Genomic DNA, 21,931 nt, shown 5'->3' with positions numbered 1-21,931 from the left:
TTTAAAGCATCTATTTTTGATTGGGTTATTTTTCCTATACAGAACATGTATTTTTTTTATCATGGAATTTCTTAAGTTAATGCTTTTAGATTAAGTATTTGCATGTTATTATGATTTCTACCAATACAGGACTCAAATGCACTAAGACCTATGCAGAAAAACAGTGAAAACTGATCCCTACAAACAAGACTGTATAGTATTAATAAACAAACTTCGTATACACTATGAAGGCAACTTCATTAAATTAGTAAAATAACACAGTCCAGGTCTTAGGTTTCATAGTTATCCACTAAGTGTCATATAGCTATCACTTTGCTTTTGTGATTAGAGACATAACTGTTAATTATGCTGATGTTATTATCAAAGAAACATCAAACTTTTTGTCAGAGATTTTTCAGTTGTTTAGATATGAGTGAAATAATAAGGAGAAAAATGTATAACACAGTAAAGCTGTTATCAACAACAAGTAATACATTTATTCCGCAACAAAACTACACAGACCTACTATGTTTCAACTGATTTCTTGAAGTCCTACAGAACAAGTTTATGTTATAAAAGCTATTTGGCATCGGTTCTTTAAACCCTGATCAGAGATGAAAAAACTGCTTTCTCTTTGACCTTATTACCAAACAGATCTGTAAATGTTGAAAAAAAAAGTTACAATGAGTTTTACTTACCCTCATCCTTCCATTCCTTATTGCTGGTCCATCCTCCGCTAACCTCAACACATACAAATCCATTTTGTACTCCCTTCCTCCTCGAATACTAAACCCAAACCCTTTGGCTCCTTTCTCCAAATCAACGGTGAAATAATCAAAGTCCTGTATAGACAAATACAACATGAAAGACAATTAACCATATGAACGTCATGGTTTACATTCAAGAAAACTTTAAAATATATCTCTTCAAAAGTGCATCTATCCAATTGACATGAACAAAGGGACCTTCAAAGTATACTTCTGTGCTGACAGCCTTTGGCCATTTCTGAAAAGAGACTGCAGCAAAATGTAAATGCCTAAGCCTAAACCACCCTGAAAGGGCGTCTTCCAGCAGTTGCCAAGTACCAAAAGCTCTCTAGATGGTTTCCATATTCACTCTCAACACTTTCATGGCACCCAAATGTAAGCATTTATGTCTATGCAGAAGTGCTGCTTTGGCAAGTGACAAACATCATCACAACTAAAAATGAGTAGGAGTAGCAACTCCTAGATTCCCAGCAGAACTTAACATGATCAGCAGGCTGGACTGCATGGACTCACAAAGTACAGCAACTCTCATCACTTCGGCTAAAACATGCCTTGTGGAGAAGGTGGGAAGAGGGAGATTTGAGTTTCACTCTTTCTGTGTCCTGCAGAGACTGAGATTCATCTTTCCAGTTTTTCCTTGGTGGACCCTAACTATCAGCCCTGTAGAGGGGTCGGGGTGGGAACTTGCTCTGTTGCTTCTGATCCATTGGCACCCAGGACTGCAAGATCCATGGCAGCAGGAGGAAAATGAGAGCAAGCTTGGGCTGTGTAGACCAGTGGGTAGACAATCAAACTGGAGGTGGTGAGAAACAGGCAGCCTAAGCATCTGTCTAGATGCTAAGAAGCATCTTATAGAGTATGCACATGGGGATAGCGATCTGCTATTTGGATACTGAAATCCTAAAATTTTTAGAGGGTTCTCTGGATGCCATTTAAGAATTTGGGTATTTTCATTGATATGGTTTATGTGAAAATATGGACATAGAAACCATCTATATATGGTTCCAGCATACTGTGTCCAGAAGTTTACATTCTTTTATTTAACATTTTTCTGATCTCTTTTTTTTTCTGCCTTTCTGCAAGGAGAAAGGAGGATTTTTTTGAAATTCTGAGCTTTGGGCTAAATCCTCAAACCTTCACAGCTGCCAATAAATATTTTTCTTCAGCAGAGCCTTGTCCAAGGAAGCATAACTCTTCATCTAACGTTTATTTCTTTGAACTTGTAAGATCACACCTAAGGCCAAAGAAACTAATTGCACAAGGTAGTTTCTCCTCATCCAGGCTATTACCAACAGAAATGTAATGATATCAGTCAGGATTCACATTTATTTATTTATTTATTTAGATTAGATAAAATCTTAATTTTCAACAATGCTGTAGAAATGCAGTCCCACTTAAGTATATCCACTGTTTGATGACTCTGTTGTCTTCCTAGGAACAAAAAATTCATCTGCTGATGTACAGGCTTTAAAACTTTGGTTTTAACTCTCCAGCACCTTAAAAATATAATCTATTTAACATTATAGTGGCACAATTATAAATGTAGTATTATTTGACAGATCACATAGTTTTTCATTAATATTAATGGTTTTGAAGTCATTTCCTCTACAGAGAAACAGTAACTCAGAGTAAAACCAATAAAGGCGCCTTTCTCTTCTATAATGTCATCCTTTTTTACCAAGAGACATGATCTCTCCCTACAGACCTAACGTTTTCTGTTTAGGAGCGCTGTGAGGATTTCGGTGTGTACCTGGGGCTGCCTGTACTCTGACAGAGGGTACTGCCTGGTGTCCGGCGAGTGCTGCCTGTAATCCATCAGGGGCGGCTGCCTGTAGTCAAGAGGTGGTGGCTGCTGGTAATCCATCACCGGGGGATGCCTGTAGTCCAGCGGAGGCTGTCGGTAGTCCGTTGAGGACTGCCTGTAGTCTGTAAATGGAGGTTGCCGGATATCGGGTTTCACATCTTGTCTGGCTTTTACTTCTGACCTATAACTGAAAAAAGGGAAAATGGCTTCGCTTCAGAAGGTGGCAAAACAGTACGAACGCGCATTACAAGCAATATTGAGGAGCGAAAGCAAAATGCCTCACTGCAAAATTGCATAGAACAAATTTTCACAGGGAAGCAAAACTTTCAAGGGTAAATAGTCGAGGCATCCAAAAAGAGTAAGAGCTTTTGAAACACGGACACAAGCAATTTTCCCTCAGGTCATACTGTGCGATTTTCCAGCTCATATCAGTGAGATCAGGATTAGGCTCAGAGGGACGGGAACAGGAAAAAAATATCTCGATTCCCACTTATCTTGCCTACTTGGAAGATGAAACTGCACGTGAAAACACCCCCAGTGCTCACTACACAGCAAAGTGCTTTTTTCCAGAAGTCAGATTTGTATAGAGTAAATGAAACATTAGTGCAGGCATTTATAGCCCTTCTGTTTTATTGACGTAAACTATTATTACTGTGAGCTTCTTAAGGTTAAAAAAGGATGCATTCTTTGTACTAGCTGATATCTTTAAATGAAAGGTTTTCTTTGCAATAACATCTGTTAATATAGTGTGTATTATTATTATTACACACTCCCTATAATACTATCTGGCTACAAGCCCGTAGCAGGTCCTATCAGTAGCTAGGCACAGACATTACACAGGGTGAAAGGAAACCAAATTTGTTTAACGAGGAATTAATAACAAGTAAAATATTGCTTTAATTGGTAACTGGTTACATGAAGATGAGTCCTAACATTTCAAAGAAAATGTGGCTTTCTGTAGTACAACGACTAGTTAGTTAATTTACCCAGCTGGGAATGAGTGGCTCCCTCCCCACACGGAAATCAGTGCATATGGCATTCCACACTTCAGGGTGAAGTAAGGAATATTTCTTCCTGCAAACCTCCGTACCTCGGCCAGGTGAGCTGCGGAATGGGCGCAAAGGAAGTCCCGAACCTTTTTAGCAAGGTAATTTAGCAAGTTAAATAGTGTTTTGAGGTAGATTTAACAAACATTTTCAAATAGTGGATGTTTTTACTCTCCCCTAGGTGCTGAAGGAAACTTTTTTTTCCTATACAGGGAATATACATTTCAAACTCTGCTTTAACAAAGGTTAAAGTGGCCATGTATGTACATGTACACATGCAGAAACATGGACACATATAAACTATGAAGGGGATTTTGAAATGTACTTATGGATTAAAAAAAAATTACATTCTGAATAAGTGAAAGCATTGTTCTTGATTTTGTTAACTCATCTAGGAAAATATAATCTAAACAAATAAAGTAAACATTTCAAAATATGATATGTTTCAAAACTTCATTACTTTATTAGAACAGTTACAGTAACATTATGGCAAATCTTCCTACACACTAGCTTTAATTAGCTAAATGTCCAACCAGACACCAAAATATCATAACTATTTCCCTTTGACTTTTATGAGAAGGTGAAAATATCCTACTGCCACATGGTCTTTTAAAACCTGTACATGGCATCTATAATAAGACCTGCATGTATGCATGCAACCCTCTTACTTTCTTAGTATCACGATCCTGTAAAAGGAAGACGGAGAACAAACAAGCTTACTGTCATACTGAGCCTTATTAATATTGGAAGGAAAAGTATGAGTTAATATTCCTAAGACTTTTAAATATCTCACGGTATTTTGATTTTGATACAGAAACAATGTATGTGGCTATATAAACAAGTGTTAATATGACTTACAAAATCTACTGAAAAATGGTACCATATGAACTAGCAATAATGGACCTATTTCTGGAATAAGAGCCATCCTTAGGCAGGTTCCCAACATACAAACATAACTGTATCCCAGAGACGATGCTTTTATTTACAGTCGGAGGCACTGTAATTTTTGCTGAATATGTAAATGGTGACATGGCCAAAAGCTTATGCTTTTCAGTAAAACTATTACAGAGTTTTCTTTTTGGAACATTAGTCAATATAGTTTACTGGTCCCCTCTGAAAACTCTCAGTTCAACAGACATTTAGTTCTGATTTACAACTGTGCAGAGAGACTTTTGTGAAAGCTTTGCATTGGATTTTGTCAGAAACATGTGTCTTCTAGGAGGTAATCAGTTTTGGAAAAAGTACTTAGCGAAATATAAGGCAAAGAAATTTGCCAAGAGTGACTAATTGAGGGAAAATCATTTCGGGCAAGTGAAAGTGCTGCATCTGTCAAGCAAGGAGACTTAGGGGGCATAGTGTCTAAATCACAACTGAACTCGAGTATCTCCAGAAGCAAAAAGTTACAGTTCTTCAGCCAGCATCTACTGTTTGGGGAAAAGGGTCTCGACAACGTATCTTGGTTACTGAACATTAGCATAAAGACAGTCAGTGTAATCAGCCTCATTTAACATGCCAAAAATTAATTCAAAGACTAAATAGTGTTGATTGAAGATCACAGAAAGTTGTCTCATCCCACAGACTGAGCATGCTTTTTATATATACAGCTTTTAATACAGCTGGTCACAAAATTTCTAACCCCATTTCTACCATTTAATTTCCATCGCAGACAAATTTGTCAATGCATATGCATAAATTACACACGATAAATTGGCTGGAAAATGATACACCATAGATAAAACCTGTGATAAAAATATCTTCCTGACTTCAGAACAGTTACAGACAAAAAAAAAACAACAAAAAAAAGACATGTAAGATAATGAAAAAGAAACGCCACCTCATGATCAGATACTGATATACCCATATTTTGTAAATTGTAGCGACATCAGAAAGCATGTTAGCAATGAAATTATTAGCAAGGAATACTTCAGTGTTTAATTCCTCGGCAAACATACGATCCTGATGGACGCTTGAGGACATTTGGCTAAACCTTTGTTCATAATAGCGCGTTTCACACCTGACCAAGGCTTACAGACCACCCTGGCATGCACATTTCATGCTCCGCAAGCACAACCACGGGACCGTGGCTTATCAGAGCCCCACAAGCCATGGCTCACAGCTGCTACAAACAGCACGAAGACCCAACATAAGGGTGTCCCCAGGTCCTCGCAGGAGGCAGGGGCTGGAGGAGACGCTCTTACCTGTTTTCGTGTCCCTGCAGCTGGAGGGGCTGCGGGGGCGGTGGCTGGGCGACGGGGCTGTGCTGGGCGACGGGGCTCTGCTGGGCCAGGGGACTCTGCTGGGCCATGGGGCTGTGCTGCTGGGCCATGGGGCTCTGCTTCTCCGAGCTGGGCGCCGAGGCCGGGCTGTTCAGCTCTGCAGAAGGGGAAGCCGGAGATTAAAGACCTGCCACAGCGTGGCATTTAGTAAAGGGCAAAGGTAGACAATAACCATTTCGGGTCACACGCTACCTCTGAAAATTTATGCTTTGTCGCTTTTACTCTCTTGGGTTATAATTAGATTTTTAGACATCTGGATGTAATGGGCTCCTTTTGATAGTCTGTGGGATCTGAAATCTTGGTCACTTCTATAGCTCCGGTTGACACCTCCGTTATTTAAAACCCAATTGAACAAGGCAAATGGCTTCTGTGTTTCACGTTTTCTTTTAAAGCCTAGAAATACTGATATTTGAAAACTTTTCATTTTGAGAGAATGAACGATTTTGTTGCTTTCACCACTGTTAGGGGATGACGGACTGTCATCACAAAAGCTAAAACACTGGTGTGCTTGTGTTAGCTCCTGCTGTCTTTGAGCTCAACAAGAGTTTCCTATCTTTTTAAAATCTTTGGGGACTGTGAACAGTAAAACCAATCTCAATAAATTCTGACTAACCAGCTAAACCGATGTTTTATTTCACTGCATGGTGACAAATGACCAGGGTTTCACAGAGGAACACTGCAGAAAACCAGAATCCTTCTTTCCAAACAACATAAAATTCAAAAAGACAGAGAAGTTGTGGTAGGAAATGTGGCCTCGTAGCCTTGTGGTAAATAAAGGACGGCAGTCTTCCGTCAGGCTTCCCACTGCGCTTGGGGGAAGACACATTTGGCACTGAGCTCCTATCGAATGTGTTTCTCCCGACACACTGGCAGTTATGCTGCTTGTCATTTCCCTATCAAGAAGAGCAAATGAGACTCCACCGACCAGAGAAGAGTGCACTGCGGAAGTAATTGCTCGTGCATTCTCAACAGCAAAGGCTGTTGAGATTATATTTTTTTATTCCTTCTTGCAACAGAATGAGTGAGGCCAGCGTGGTGTGGTGAAAAGCATCCAGAATGGACATGCCTGTGGCTGACCATCTCTGACAGCAACAGCTACGCACCATCCAGATCTTGCCTAGTTTTATATGAATCTATATTTATGAATGTAGTTTGAATTGTGAGTGACTTTATTTTTTATTTTTTAACACGAGAGTTTGTCTCCTATGACTGCACATTTCTACTGGATCTCTACTTATTTAATTTATGCTTAGAATTCTCTTAAAAATTGTGGCTACTTTATTAAAAATCTTTTCAATTTAGGCTTAATTGTCAAAAAAAGCTTGTGTATTTGCACTTAAAGCACTCCTCATGCAGGCATAAGCAATACTCCTCTGTGTAATTACTATGCTTAAGGCTTTAATTGCCCATTTTGCATCTGTGAGTCTCTTTTGTGTTGCAAAGTTTCAGAGAAGAAGATTGGGAATCTTGCCCCTCATTTCTACATTGCTCTCATAACTATGGATGAACTAGTCAAATCATAAGCTGCTTCTAAAACTGCTTTGCATTTATATGGTATTTTTCACCTGAAAGTACATTACAGAGGTATTAGATTTTTTCCTAATTTTATAAGGTGGGAACCTAATATCAGCAGGCAAATGAGGTGTCCAGTGTCACACAGTCACACCGGGAAGCCATGCCTTGGGCACAAATCATCTCTCACCACTAGCACCCAAGAACACCTTGTAGCACTGCATCTCGAGTGCACCTCTGCTTTCTTTTTAATTTGAGGTATCCATCTCTAACACCGAACTATTAGCAATTTGCTAATGTGAATTAATCTGGGTAGCAGGGAGGCCTAAATAAGCTGCACAGACTATGCAGCACGACACGTGTTTGTAGATGCTTGCGTAACTGACCTCCAGTGATTATACAGCAGCTCTTTGGTGTGAATTCTGAACTTGTGTATGTTTGTGGTTTTCCCTTCACGGAATTCATTTAACAAAGCAGTTAAGTTCCCCCAGTTGCGGGCCATGGCCAATGTCAGACTGTTTCCTTGTCCCGTTGCTGGATGCGGCAGCAGAAGGTGAAGGTCGTCTAACTGGAGCATGGATCATTAAGTAATTACATTACTTGCTGTGTGACATTCCTAGCTCTAATGGTATTTGTTACTGAGATATAACGCCACAGTCTCATTAATACAGTACAATTCATACACCAGCACAGCACATTGCTCAGCTAAAAAAAGCACTGGAATCAACCCCAAAACCCACGAAACCAACATCAAAAGAATTTCACTGATTAGCTGTGGAGTAATGACCAGAATAATGAGTCTGTCCCCTTACCCTCACATTACAAATGAGATAATTTAGGGTTCAGTTCTTTCCTGCCTTGTGCATTTATAGTGATATACATAGAGGAAACTACCAAATCTGAACTCAAGTCACTTTGTCACAGGCAGCTGAACACGCCTGGTGGCAGCCATTGCAGTCGTCGTGACTTCCTTTGCCAAACTTTGGTTTGGTTTATAGCAGGATATAAGGAAATGAACTCAAAACCTGGCTGTCTTGTAGGGCGCTTTTCCATGTTGAAGACAATTCTTCCAAATGACATTAAAACTGACTCGCCATTACTCAGCTCCCTCTCAGGTTTCTCCAGGTTTGCTTTAAATACCCTTTTCATAACCAGCAACCTTTTCAAGAATTCAGATATTATTCCAGCTAGTTCTAAGGCTGTAATTTTGGTGTGCTGTACGTTACAGCTGAGAAAGTGAAACAAAAGATGTTCTTTCAAGCGGTGACATAATTCACGCTAATTGGAGGCTACTTAAAATTTTCTTCCTGTTTTTAAGGGCCATTGACTTACCCTCCTGAGGAATGATGCGAAGAGTTACGCTGAGACCTGCATCTTTAATTAGCTTCACAATATCTGCATGAGGCATGTTAATAATAGACTGGCCATTCACAGCTAAGATCCGGTCTCCAACTTTAAGTTTCGCACAGCGATCGGCAGGACTTCCATCAATTATCCGCCCTATTTTATGGGGTACAGCTACACAAGGAACAATAGTCACAGTTAACGTATGCTGAAACAAACGGTGATGTCGACAAGCAAAAGAAAATGAGTTCATTTGGAAGGAAGTTCTATACTAATTAAAAAAACAGCTTGCATATAAACTTACAAGAATCTAAATTCTTACACAATGTCATTTGCATTAACATAGCACAGATTTCACTAGGAATGTAGAATCCAGATGTTCATATATACATGGCATATACATATGAAGTCTAAAATCAGTTTATGGTTCAGCTAGTTTGCAAAGCTGGCATGTAACAAGATAATAAACAGATCAGGAGAACAATAAGGCATTAAAACAGTGAAGGGGATAAATTTGCACAATAAGTAGTAGTCATAAATTGCCTCCCACCCCCTTGTTTACAGAATTTCTTTATCTGTACGTTGCAATAGAGGCACTACAAGCATGATTTATTTTATTTACAAATAGATGTTATTACTGAAAATGCCCAGGCTTCACTAAATTGTTCTCCTCCTCCATTCAAATATGTTAATTGATAAATAGAAATCATACTGAAGATTTATTGAGATGTGCAGCTTTCTAATTAGATACATGCCAGCATGAATTTACAGTTAATTATGAGTGCATAGACACATTTACCACATCAAATAGACGCCCCCCCTCCCATTCTCAAAACATTACAGATCAACTTTGCTTCTCCTTTTGCTCGTCTCTGCGTTTCTCCGCCTTTCTGTGTACTCCTTCCATTCTCTTGCTCTGTCTTTTCCCTCATTTCCCATTGAATTTTCTAAATACTACTCTTGATCTTTCTCCCAGTGTTTCTTCCCTGTTCTCCTCTGGTTTTTAACTAAATGCATATACTATAGCTGACTCTTCTCTCTATCTAGGCTCCCCAAAGAGCATGCTATTTTTCTGTCTCTCTACTACTCATAAATATGCTTACCACAATTAAATTTGACTATATATTCTATTAATATCCTAATGGTGCCTGACTAACCCTCACCAATCGCACACTTCAGTCTTGGCAAACTTAGCACAAAGCTGCTCAGCCCTGCTATCCGCCTGCAAGGGGTGTTTAAAAACAGTTGTGTTTCTTTTTAAAAAAATAATATGTATTTTCAAAATTTTAATATCTAATGACAACTTGGAAAACGTGAAAAAAATGATTTTTTTTGAAATATCCAGGCTATCAATGCTATCAATGTGTTCAGAATCCTTCATCACCGCAGAGCACATTTCTGGGCCCTCTGATAAACATTCCCTGCAGGTGATGGTGACAAACACAGATTGCACATCTCATGCAAAGTCACAATACGCATACCTCAAAGTGACTTTTGTTTCTAGTACGGATGCAAGTGTTGTTTACAGTGTTAAAAAGTAATTGTCTGAGAACTAAAAATATAAGTGAGTCCTCTGAATTGCAAGCCATAATCAAACTGTTTGCTTCTTTACCACTATAGTTCAGGTAAGAATATAAATCAAATTATGGCTTTAGTAATATGGACGCAACTAGTGTACTTCAGAAACGTCTTGCTGCTTAGGAAATGAGCACCTAATTTATGTCACAATGTCTGAACCTTTCTATGGTTTAATATATCTTACATATGAATAGCCCCACTTTGTTTAAGACTTTATTTTGTCCTCTATGGAGATGTATAACTCCCACACCTGCATATCGGTAAGTAAACAAATAAAAGAGTAACTTGACACTGAAACGGTTTACATTCACAGAGAGCCTTTTGCATCAAATAAATTCTTAAAGCATCACAAAGAACCAGTTAAGCTAAAATGTGCCTGTTTCTGGTATATGTAATAAAAGATCTGTCTGAAATTGCCATGTCTGTACTACACGTCAGTGGAGATGGGAAAATGAGACTGCCTTATATGAAAGAGCAAGAAATTTAGTAGGAAGAAAGAAGGGGAAGTATTATGGCCGAGATGCCATAGCTAAAATTCCCATGCTTGCCATCGCTAACCCTAAACCCCATGTTTTTTCCAGCCTAAATAATTAAGTAGAGACATCATTTCAGTAGTGAGGGGTGTGGGTGGGAAATCCTATTAATTTGCCAGAACAATTTTTTTGGACTTCTCGCACCTGACAAGTGAATCGAGCAGATGTCTGCATGTTTGAGATGTCTGCTAAACTCAAAGCTGGAGGTGGGAGAGGCACGAGAGTCCGATGCTGCTCCAAATCCTGAGAAAAAGGAAGGGAAGGAGAAAGAGGAGGAACTTTGTATTCTTTTTTTCTTCCTCTTAAGCCTAATGGCCTTTACCTTCCTGAGGAAGGTATCTACTCTGGATGTTTTGGTAGCACTGCACTCCCTTTGTCCTGCCGTGCTATGGAAGGATCAACATTGGTGACCTTCAGAACAACGCTCGTGTCTGCCAAGGTACCCTTTCTACTGCAATACGTTTTCTGAGGATTTAATGCTCCTTTTCTGAGGTCATATTGGTGCAATGTGTTGCTGTACGATCTTGCTGCAGAGTGGGGTGCAGAAAACTTTTGCAGAAGGACCCTGCGTCTCTATCAGAGTCTGCACAGGAGATCAGTGGTAGCTATACCAGGGTTTTATGGGCAAATCCAGTGAATTACTAATGAAACTCACAGCAATTCAGCAGAAGCTGGTTTCTGTGCATTTCTAGATAATATGAGAAGTTTATCTCCTGGCTCCTTCTCTCCCAGTAACATCCCGAGGAGTTTCTAGTCTCTGCTTGCTCTCCCCAGTGGAGCTCTACCGAAGTCTCCTCCTAAGCCACGTTATCCTGGCCACCGTGGTCCCTGCTGCTGCCTTGGGAGGGGAGGATTTATTTAAAGATTTATTTACAAGCACGAGTGCTTCTAAGGGATGCAGGTTATCCGATATACAGGTTGTTCATGAAAATATAAACATGTTAGAAAATTTTTAATTTTTAAGAGCCTTTTGTGGTGAAATACTTACTATGAAGGAATAAGAAAGAGCTACTTTCATAGGGGATTAATTAGGTAAAAGCTAAGGAACAAAGGAAGAAATGAACTGTGAATTTCCATAATGGAGAATTTTTATCATTCCGAATGGTCACATCTAAAACAGGCGTGGAAGAACTGTAAAACTGCCAGTACCGAGTGGGTTGAGTGAAGTGGCAGACAAGATCTCATGAAAAGAAATGCAAGATGATGCACACGGGGAAAAAATAACCCTGACTAAACTTAAGCAGAGATGAGCCCTAAATTAATTATTACCACTCAGGACATCTAGAAACAAGTGTGCCTACTACTCTAAAAACATAAACTCAGTAAAACTGTTAATAGAGTTTTAAGAGTTAGAAAAAGAATAGCAAATGAAAGAAACTATTGCTGGTTAATACTGTGCACCTAAATCATAGAATCATAAAATCATAGAACGGTTAGAGGTGGAAGGGACATTAAAGATCATCAAGTTCCACTCCCTTGCCATGGGCAGGGACACCTCCCACTAGACCAGGCTGCTCAAAGCCCCATCCAGCCTGGCCTTGAACACCTCCAGGGATGGGGCAGCCACAACCTCTCTGGGCAGCCTGTTCTGAGTACTGCTGACAGTTTCAGTATTCTCACCTCAGAAATCATAGCACCGAGCTTGCAAAGATTCAGAGAGAGCCAGCATGGCAGGCAGAAGCAGAAAACAGCCTCTGCTCAAAGGAGTAGTCCCTGAGCTCACTGTCTGCAGCTTAGAGAAGAGAAGGTGGGGCAGCCTTCTGGAGGGCCAGAGGAATGAATGCATTCGAAAAGGGATTAGACAAATTCACACGGCTGGATCCACTGCTGATTAAATAATAAAGTCATGGTTGTGAAGGCTGAGGAGATGCTTGGGGAAGGTCCCTGTCTGCTGTAGGTCATGGCCAGGGACAATGCGGAGCTCCACAGCTTTTCCATCTCTCCCAGCATCACACATCTCTGCTCAGGAAGAAACATCCCATATTTGGCTTTGAATTATGGCTTTGCTAAGACATCTTATTTTTTCTTAAATTGCATCTTCAGTGTTTTATTTTTATCTAAGCAGAGCATTTAATAATGGAACCTTTTAAAGGAAGCCCCAGATCACTTGGCTGGTGATAAATGATTCCACTTGCCCTTAAAAATTTTTACTAATCTATTCACACCTCTTTTAAGAATTCGCCGCAAGCTGTTCTCCAAACATATGTACATTTTGAACAGTGGCAGCACGTGCCTGGATTAGACTCTGCAGAGAATTTGATCCACTTATTTCAAAACACGGAGTTACCCGAGCAGCATTTAATATTAGCAGGCTATACAGATACACTTGGATTTGTGTTTTTTTTCAGGAATCCCATTATTCACGCTAAGAGTGAGCACAGAAAACAAGATGCCCCTTTGCAGGACGATTAATTTATTAGTTCTCTCAGACTACACAATGGATGAGACTGCAAGGGAAAAATACTATGGCAAACAGAGATCTATATAGATTTTTTTAACTGTTGAAAATATGGGAAATTAGTGAGATGAAGTGTATATGTATATGAAACATACATTTCTTCAAAACAGATATATATTTTTTTTCTCTAATACTAGCAAGTCATGCAAAATGTTATACTTGAGTGATACATGTGGATATCTAGCTTAAGAAAAAAAATCCTTCAAGGCAGAAGTCATAATCCTAGATCCAAAAAAATCTAGCTGAGTACAGCAATGCCACCGAAACATTTCCTAACAACGGATCTTATGATGGGATCCAACTTTTCTGCAGTGTGTTTTTTTTAAAAAAAAACCTCATGACTTCAGGAATATTTGAATCCTGAGAGTACTGAAGCTTCTAAGATACTTGAAGCCATCAACCTCTCTCCCTAAACCTCCCTCGGATATTTACAGCACTTGTGTCAGGAACACAAACTGCCCCAGCACTGGCACCTAGCAGCTTTCCTAGAAGGTAGTTAATTGTGCAATGATCAGCTCTAAGCTCATTATCAAAAGAGAACTTAAATTAAAAACTTAAGAGACAAAATGATTTAAAAGAAATCTTTGCATGTAGAAAGTGGGTAAGGTCTGCTTTCATTCACATTTTTCTCAATATTAATATTTTTATTTGATAAAACCACCCACTTTTGCTCTCCATGATCCAAATCAACGTCCTTCCCACACCTTCATATCATAGAAAAGAAAGAGTAAATTCTGTGGTGTTACATCTGAGGGTCCATATGCTTGGGTCAGCTGTACACAAAGCCAGAGCAGTTGCTGAGTACAGATACTGCTTCCAACACTATGTATCTATCAGCCCCTTGCTCTTTGGAAATACAAATGATTTCTCCTCACTTGGGAGACCCATATGCTAGAAACAGATGATTCTAAGAAGATGTAACCAACAAATAATGCTTTTCTGGTTTACATCAAGAAATTTTTTAACATCTATTCAGTACTTTTAGTGATAACTGTTGAGACTGTCTTTTGCAGAAAGCAGCTTTCCTGTTTTTTCCCCTATATAGTAGCTAAATGTCAAAAATGATCAGTTAAGGGGAAAAAAATTAAACCTCTACTTTATCTATTAAACCCTCTGGCAGATATATTCTAGCAATCTTTTCTAATGTTAACAAATATAGATAGTAAACCACACAAATGAACATTCCTGAGCCAGCTGTCTTTTTCAATGTTATACATCTGATCACATGAATATTTATTATATCTTCAATTCTCAAAAGGTGCAAGAGTTTTCATTCAACCAGCAGGCTCCAGCATATCAGATTTTAATTGGGAGAATATATTAAATGTAAACATCTGTAATTTCATTGCTACTGAGTAATCTAAAATTTGGGAAGCTTGAGTATGGTGGACTTTCTATCAGGGCTAATATTAGAATTAAGATAAAATATTCTCCTGAAACTGATGGGCTATTTTATATGACACTCATTTGGAAAATAGAAATCTGTGCCATACTGTAGAGTTGCAGATGACAATAATCCCTTTTGTTTATAAGGTTAATGAACCAATGAATTGAAACATTCCATGTGTGCTGATACGGGGCGTATTTACTTGCATAGTGCAGGCATAAGAAGCTAGGTGGGAAGAAAGCTGGAGAACTAAGAAAAAATTAATGGAACTTAGGTACTTTAATTCAGGCTTCTCATGAAAGCAAAACGGGCCCTGTGGAACCATTAGAAAAACCTTGATTCCCTTCCCAGGTTTGTGCTAGGAAAACTCACAGGATTTGTTCCTTGAAAACACAAGAGCGGTATCACCGGGTCCAAATGACCTATTAAGGAACACGCTGGAGGACAGTAGTTGTCTAGAGAGGGGAGTGATGTGTTTAAGACTCTCCATGCTTTATTCTCCAGAAAATATCAAATAGCCTATTGAGTATTTCATGCCTGCAAACTGCAGCAACGTATTTTCTGCGATTAAAATTCTCTTTCACTTATTAAGGTTATTTCTCTATTATGAATTGCACATATTGATTTGAAAAACTAAATAATCTAACAATTTCTTTTAGCTCCAAATTCTGCTACCAGTTGGACAGGCTTAGAAAGTGTGGTTTTGCAGCTGAAGAGGCAGAAGAATGATTCAAACCTGAATATCAAAGCCAAGCAGAAATGAGAAACCAGATTCTTTGCCCACAAGTTACAAGTATCTTCCACAGGGATCTCACGTTGCAGGTGGGTTTTCACTGCTCCGTTCCAAAGATCTCCAAGGTGGGGTACACAGACATCCTAATTTCCAAAGCTCTGCTTTCTTTAGAATTTGCAGATTGGTCACAGCAAAATGTGTCCTCAGGCACCATCTTCCCCAGGAAGAAGCACGGGTAAAATTGCAGCACAAATAACTGTCTTGGATCACACAGTTATCATTGATCAATAAGCTGGTTTTTATCTCTAAACTGCAAGCAGTTCAAAGAAACTCTGGGGCTGAATGGGACTTATTTCAGAACGTTGTTTTCTGCAGTCAGCAGAGGCTTATCTTGGATTTATGGTTTTTAGTTAAGACTGCATGTTTTGAGAAATGAGAGAAACTTCTTCCATTAGACTCTGTTTTATCATGTTTTTAAAATCCAGCAGTCATTGGCATATGCAGCATAGGGGCAAATTAAATCTACAAATCCGCTTTTGCTAAACAGGAGGAAGAGCACAACAAGTATGCACAGTCTTCTGCCTTTAATTTTTTAAAAATTGCTTATTGATTATGGCTCTATTTTCAGTGTGTTTACGCTTTATAACTGTGCTAATTGACAGTACCTGCTACAGTAAAATTCATGGAAATGTGGCCAGTTTTCCAGTTTCATTGGAAGTTGCCAGTTAACACGATCTGTTTACAACACATGGTTTCTTTTGACAGAAATGAGGGTATTAAGAGATTTACAGGAAATCACAAGTTCTCCTCCTAGAGGAAGCCGCATCCTGAACACATGAAGTAAAAGCAGCAGGAAGATATGAAGTAGGCAGGGACAAATGTACTCCATAAACTTCTGAGACAAATTCACCCAGAAATCTCCTTTTGAGCATTTCCAGCTGGCTGCAAGTGCTTTGCCATGAGATGCAGATAGTGAACGTATCTTGATACCCTAAAAAGCTCCACAGGAATGTAGTTTTACCACAGAGGACACACGCTATTGAGTATTATCCTACACGTAATGAAAGGGGTAGGTTAATTGATTCAGTTTCAGTGTTTACAGCTGTATTGTGACACTCAGCACTGCCCTGTGAGGCAATGTCACCCCAGGCACAGCTGGGCCTCCATAGCCTCACACGTTGCTGCAGGACGCTGGGGACTCGGAGGGGACAGCCCCAGGAGGAGCCCTTCCTCGCAGAACCACACGCACCCCAGGTATTTTTATTGGGGGAAGCATGAAGACCCAGGAAGGTCTCCACAGAGCCACAAGGTTAAAGCAGTCCAGATCCACCCCAAACTAAAGGTGAAAAACTAGAGTTTGTAGCTTCCAAGAGTTCTGCTGGGAATGTGACACTGAGTCCTCTAAAGAAATACCACTGGAGATGACCAAATTTTGATAACCTATGTGCAGCTTTCACAGCGAAAAGCGCAGAGTAAGGTCAAATTTAGGTGGCCTGTCTGGAGAAGGGATGAGAGACAAAGCACCTTTTAATACTGGGATGAGGTCTGGGGCAGCGAAGTTGATCCTTTCATTAGGAACAAGTCAGGAGCCTGGCCAGGTAAATTATCTTTTTGTATTCTCTTAGCACTCTAAGATCCTCTGGGTTCTGCACTAGCCCAAAAGACCTGCTCCTGGATCTACCACTCAAACACATTTCTTTATTTATCCACTTTATCTTCTTTTACTGATATAATTTTGAAGCGTGTCCATGCCCCTGCTTTGTCCTGTGAAATCTCTTCATTCATTCACTTGTCACTTGTTTTCCACTCGTGATCTGTCCCACATCAGAACTGTAGTTTGCTGCAAGATAATCCCCTGTGCGGGATTAGAGAACATCCCAAGCAATGCGTTGACAAAGCGCAGACAAAATTCCTACCATTGCAGAACACAGGAAAAGAAATGTACCACAAGAACTGGATGTTTAAGCAGGTACCAGTAAGTCAAAAATATATCCAGATCTAATGGCTGACTCCTAAATACTTAATAGTAATTTATTTAAATGACAGCTACTACAGTGCTGCTTATCACAAAACATTAAAAAAAAAAGTCTAATCCCTGATTATGGCCGTAGTTTGCCCTCACACTGCCTGTACCAAGGGTAAAAAAAAAATGCTCTTATTGTTTTGAAAATTTCTGCAAGGCAAAGGCAGGTCTGTAAATCAACGGTGACGATGAACCCCTTGCAAATCAGGTCGAGAGAAAAGTTGACCAAGACCTTAAGCCTTGGAACAAGAACAACATCCTCAATTCTGGGAGCTCCCGAGCCTTTTGTGGCTCTTTCCCAGGTCAGAGGCAGCCTGGCAGGCAGCACACACCCCATCAGAGGGTGGGACAGGGCTATGAGGCTCAGCCGGAGCACTGCTCCTCTGACTCAGGGGGTAGTCCTACAGCTTCACAGCCAGGGCTGGGTTTACCTCCCCTGGCAAACACCCAGAGGGTGAGCTTTCGTGTTACCCCTTGAGCTTTGGGCCAACTGGAACGCAGCAAACCCATGAACCTGCAGCCCTGAGGCTGGCAGCAACTCTGTTTGAATGACTACCTCAATTTTAACAGTGCTTGAAGCACAAGCGCTCAGTGACACAAGGTTCACGCTCCTGTACTGAGCAAGAGCTGTTGTAACTTGTTGGATTGTAAAACATAGTTTATAAGAGTGATTTCAAGAACAAGGAAAATATTTTCAGTGCACGATTAATTGCCTTCTTGAGTAAAATGATGATACTTATGCTTCCAAGTCCTCAAGTCTTTTGCTCTTACAAGAAAGTAGAGAGGGGAATAGAGTTGTCAAAATAAACATTCCTAAATCAAAGCAACTCTTCCTCACTTTGCCCTGAGGATGCTCCCAGTGAGACCACTTCTTAGGCTATGCTGTTCCTAGCAGCGTCTGGCACTACAAGACATTCCTTTTTCTGACCTATTTTGCCCGTTTTGATACTTTTAGAGTTGCCTCGCAATTACAACATTAACATTTAACTGCGTATGTTTAGGGTATGTCTGCACAGCATCATTCTGTGCCACGTGGGGATGCACGAGCTGGCAACAAGCGCACTGGCTCCGAAACCAAAAACGCTGGAAATATAGTACAACATTTCACCAAATTAACCTACTACTGCTATGAGAAGTGAGCGAGTACCAGGGTGCTTGACATGGTGCCACGTAGATCCATATTCCGATATTTATGTAAGCTGTATTTTGGACCTCCCACATCCAGTTGATGCTTTCCTACTGTTAATACCCTTTCTACCCGTGATTGTGCATTTTAATCAAAGGATTCCAGGTTATTTCAAGCTGGAAGGGACCTCAGGAGGTCTTAGTGGCTGCTGCTGAAGTTTTTCTGTTCTGATTCTACCAAAGGGCTCAAAACTTGGATGCTGTATTCTAGACAGGTCCTAGTAAGTGCTGAGTAAAAGGGGGTAATAATTTCCCCTCAATCTACTGGCTATGCTCCTGTTGTTTTAGCCCAAATTACTTTGCCCAGATAAATATTAAGTAAAGAAAATTAATCTCCCTTAAACTGCAAATAACCAACGATTTTTAGCCTGTGTTTATTACTGATGACAGAGAATGTCATTTTCAGCTTATTTATTCTAGACGATTTTTGGAACAGAATTCACAAAGAAAGGGTAGTTTCTTCTCTGTTCTGTCACTGTCTACAGCAAATGTAATTTTTTGGTTCATTGCTGTTCTTCTAAACTTAGGATTTGGGTGCTCTTTGGGATCACTGAAATTCAACGCAGTTGTTATTTGAATAAACTCGCTTGTCACTTCCTCAGCAGACTGTCATTTTCATTTACTATTGGAGGTGTTCAACTGAGGTTCAACAGTGGCTACCTCCGCAGTTGCTCAGGGAGAAAGAAAATAACCTCAAGAACGTGTTGGAGGGTAGAAGGCAAAGAAAGATCTTGAACCTGGGTCAGTTGTCTTCAGCAGGATACTCCAGCCACAGAACTTTTGGTTGCTTGGGCATTTTCTCTTTCTCTTCCACTCTTCTTTCCCTCTCCATCTCCCCCAACTACAAACCCTATCTGTGAAATAATTTTCTTGAAAAATTCATGTCTGACTTAGCTGATTAATATGTATGTATCTCAATGTCCTCTATGGATTATTTTTTTTTCCTGTCTGATCTTCTGCAAAGAACTTCCAATTGACTATTATATTCAATAAAGTGAAAACTCAGAGTCCCAAGAGGCTAATTATCCATGGTTTTGTTACAATATTAATTCTGGCAATCACGGAATTTTAAAATTCAGCTGAGGTAATATGAAAAAGAACTCCTCTAATAACGGCATGATCATGAAATACCGCAAAGAAGTTCTCTGAGATCATGTGCTATTGTGAGGTATGGCTATCCCAGTACTCTCTTACTTGCTTTTCTGTTATGATTTAGAAGAGTGAAGTATGGCCCTAAAAGCTGAAATTGTTATTTTATTTCCTCAGGAAGCAGTTTTGGGCAGAAGAACAGTTCCTCCAAAATATATTTTGAACACAGGGAAAGGGCTGCATACAAATGTTCTCACTTGTGTTGTTTCTTTCAGCAGTGGTTGGCATTCACAATTTGAGATGGACTTGGTGGGAGATGTGGATATCTCTCAACATAAAGCCTTTTATGCTTCCTCCTTCCAAGGGGCTCAGCTCACAGCCGGTTAAATGCCGTTTGAAACACCCAAGGGCACCCCTGTGCCTGCAGTTGCCACTATCAAAGGGTCCGAGTCTCCTGTAGGTCCTATGTCACATGTGCCCAACCTGTCCCTAGAGGTACCTAGGACATCTCAAATGGCACCAGATGCCTATATTAAAGTAATAAAGTTGAGCCCCAGCAAACGTTAGTTTTCTGGACAGAAAGTGAACTACAACCATTAAAGGTAAGTCCTGCCACTATATTCACCATCTCCCCGCACTCAATCATAGCTTTTATACAATGTATAGTCCAGCTAATTTAAAAAATCAGCTTCCCTGGACCTCTGTGTAACTAGTTTTCCCATTTTGTAGCTGCTTCTGCAGTGCCTGAGCTGGACAGCTGCTGTCATGGGGTTTCCTGTGATCTCAGCTTTTATTTCAACTTCCTGAACTTCATCGTGATTAAAAAAAAAAAAAAAGAAGAAAGGTATAATTCAATTGTGTGTGGACGAATAAGTTATTCACATAACGCCAGTGGTTACTTGCAGAGTGTCTCTTTGGGATATAGGAACAAAGAAAACCTACTTTGTGGGTGAACTCTGTCTTATCCTGAAAGCAAAATGAGTCTGTAAAGCGCAGAACCTCGGAGGCCAGAATAACCTTTAGTTTTGTCCAAGACACAACACACAAATCATGCCCCTGGAAGCAACCTTGACAGTCCCTTCAGCTTTAATCTGTGCAGCGATTAATTAGCGGGTGTCAGGTTTTAATTAATTATTTTTATTTTTATTAGGGGTGAACTTGGAAAAGAAATCTGAGCTGAAAAATGCGATTTACTTACTTATCGTGGACCCAGATTCGGGCCTGTTGAGGGAACTGATGATAACAAAGCCAAAGCCTTCATTCTCCTTGCGGTGGATGACGACGTCGCTGGTTTGCAGGCTGTGAGAAGTGAAGCCCTCGGGGGGTGTAGCATTGCTACTAGAGACAGCGTGATTACTGTTAGCATAAGTAGTGTAGTCACTTCTTGGAGAACTGTGGTGCGTAGACACCGAGCCTGGGCTTCTGCCATTCTCTGGGCACGGTTCTCCTGCAACATAAATCACACCAGTATTACAGTCTGACTTGCTCAGTGGCTCTGCGACTTACACTACATTTGCTAATGCAACATGAATACAGTTGACTGTCTACAGCCCCGACTACGGCAAGTGTTAAACTAGGAGCTGTAATAGATGCAGAGAGACAGGAATCTACACAATTATGCAAAACATTCAAGGGCAATCAGATAAAGCAAGCATGAACGCTCACTGCTAAGCTATCTAAAAGAGAGGAAAGGAAAGTAAGAAACAGTGGTTATCTGGATTGCAAAAACGTTAGCAAGCGCTATTGCCTTATCTGTTGGTTGATCTGCCATCGAGAGGAAAATGTGACCGTCTAATCCAATATAAAATTATTTGTGCTTGGATTAAAAGAATTTCAGCAGACGTCTAACAGACTAATTAGGATTAGCTGTATAATGTTCTTCTAACACGTTGATTAGTATGCTCAAAAGATGCTCATGGAACAGAGCAGTTATACAATGAAAAATAATCACAAATAGTTTTTCTGTGGGTGTTGTGACAGAAGCAGTGCTCATTTAAAGGGTTTGAAGATGCTCTTGTATGGCGCGGTGGAAAGGGCAGAAGTGAAGACGGAGTCCATCCGCACTTCAGTATTGCTTTACAGTAACAAGAACAGGGAACATGTTAAATCTTGTGGGATTGCACACTTTTTTAGTACAAGCATTTTGGCAATTGAAAACAGTAAAGTTATACTTCCAGATGGGAAAAAAGATTTATATTCCTTGTAGATCTAAGTTGT

At 40.0% G+C, this 21,931-nt stretch overlaps 1 protein-coding gene across 15 annotated transcripts in view; it reads right to left on the bottom strand.

Moving 5' to 3' along the window:
* Window positions 1-21,931, bottom strand: part of MAGI2 (membrane associated guanylate kinase, WW and PDZ domain containing 2) — a 757,683-nt gene that overhangs the window by 41,737 nt on the left and 694,015 nt on the right. For all 15 annotated transcript variants that reach the window (XM_074586071.1, XM_074590362.1, XM_074597089.1 and 12 more), the window contains 5 exons: window positions 20,913-21,161; window positions 8,717-8,902; window positions 5,795-5,969; window positions 2,497-2,737; window positions 678-821 (listed from right to left, as the gene is read on the bottom strand). In XM_074586071.1, coding sequence (XP_074442172.1) covers window positions 678-821; window positions 2,497-2,737; window positions 5,795-5,969; window positions 8,717-8,902; window positions 20,913-21,161 — 995 coding nt within the window. The remainder of the gene's footprint in view (window positions 1-677; window positions 822-2,496; window positions 2,738-5,794; window positions 5,970-8,716; window positions 8,903-20,912; window positions 21,162-21,931) is intronic.

This window comes from Larus michahellis, chromosome 1 (genome assembly GCF_964199755.1).
Source record: "Larus michahellis chromosome 1, bLarMic1.1, whole genome shotgun sequence".
NCBI lineage: Eukaryota > Metazoa > Chordata > Aves > Charadriiformes > Laridae > Larus > Larus michahellis.
The sequence above is the reverse complement of the archived record's forward strand: the minus strand, read 5'-3'. Positions and strand labels throughout refer to the sequence as shown.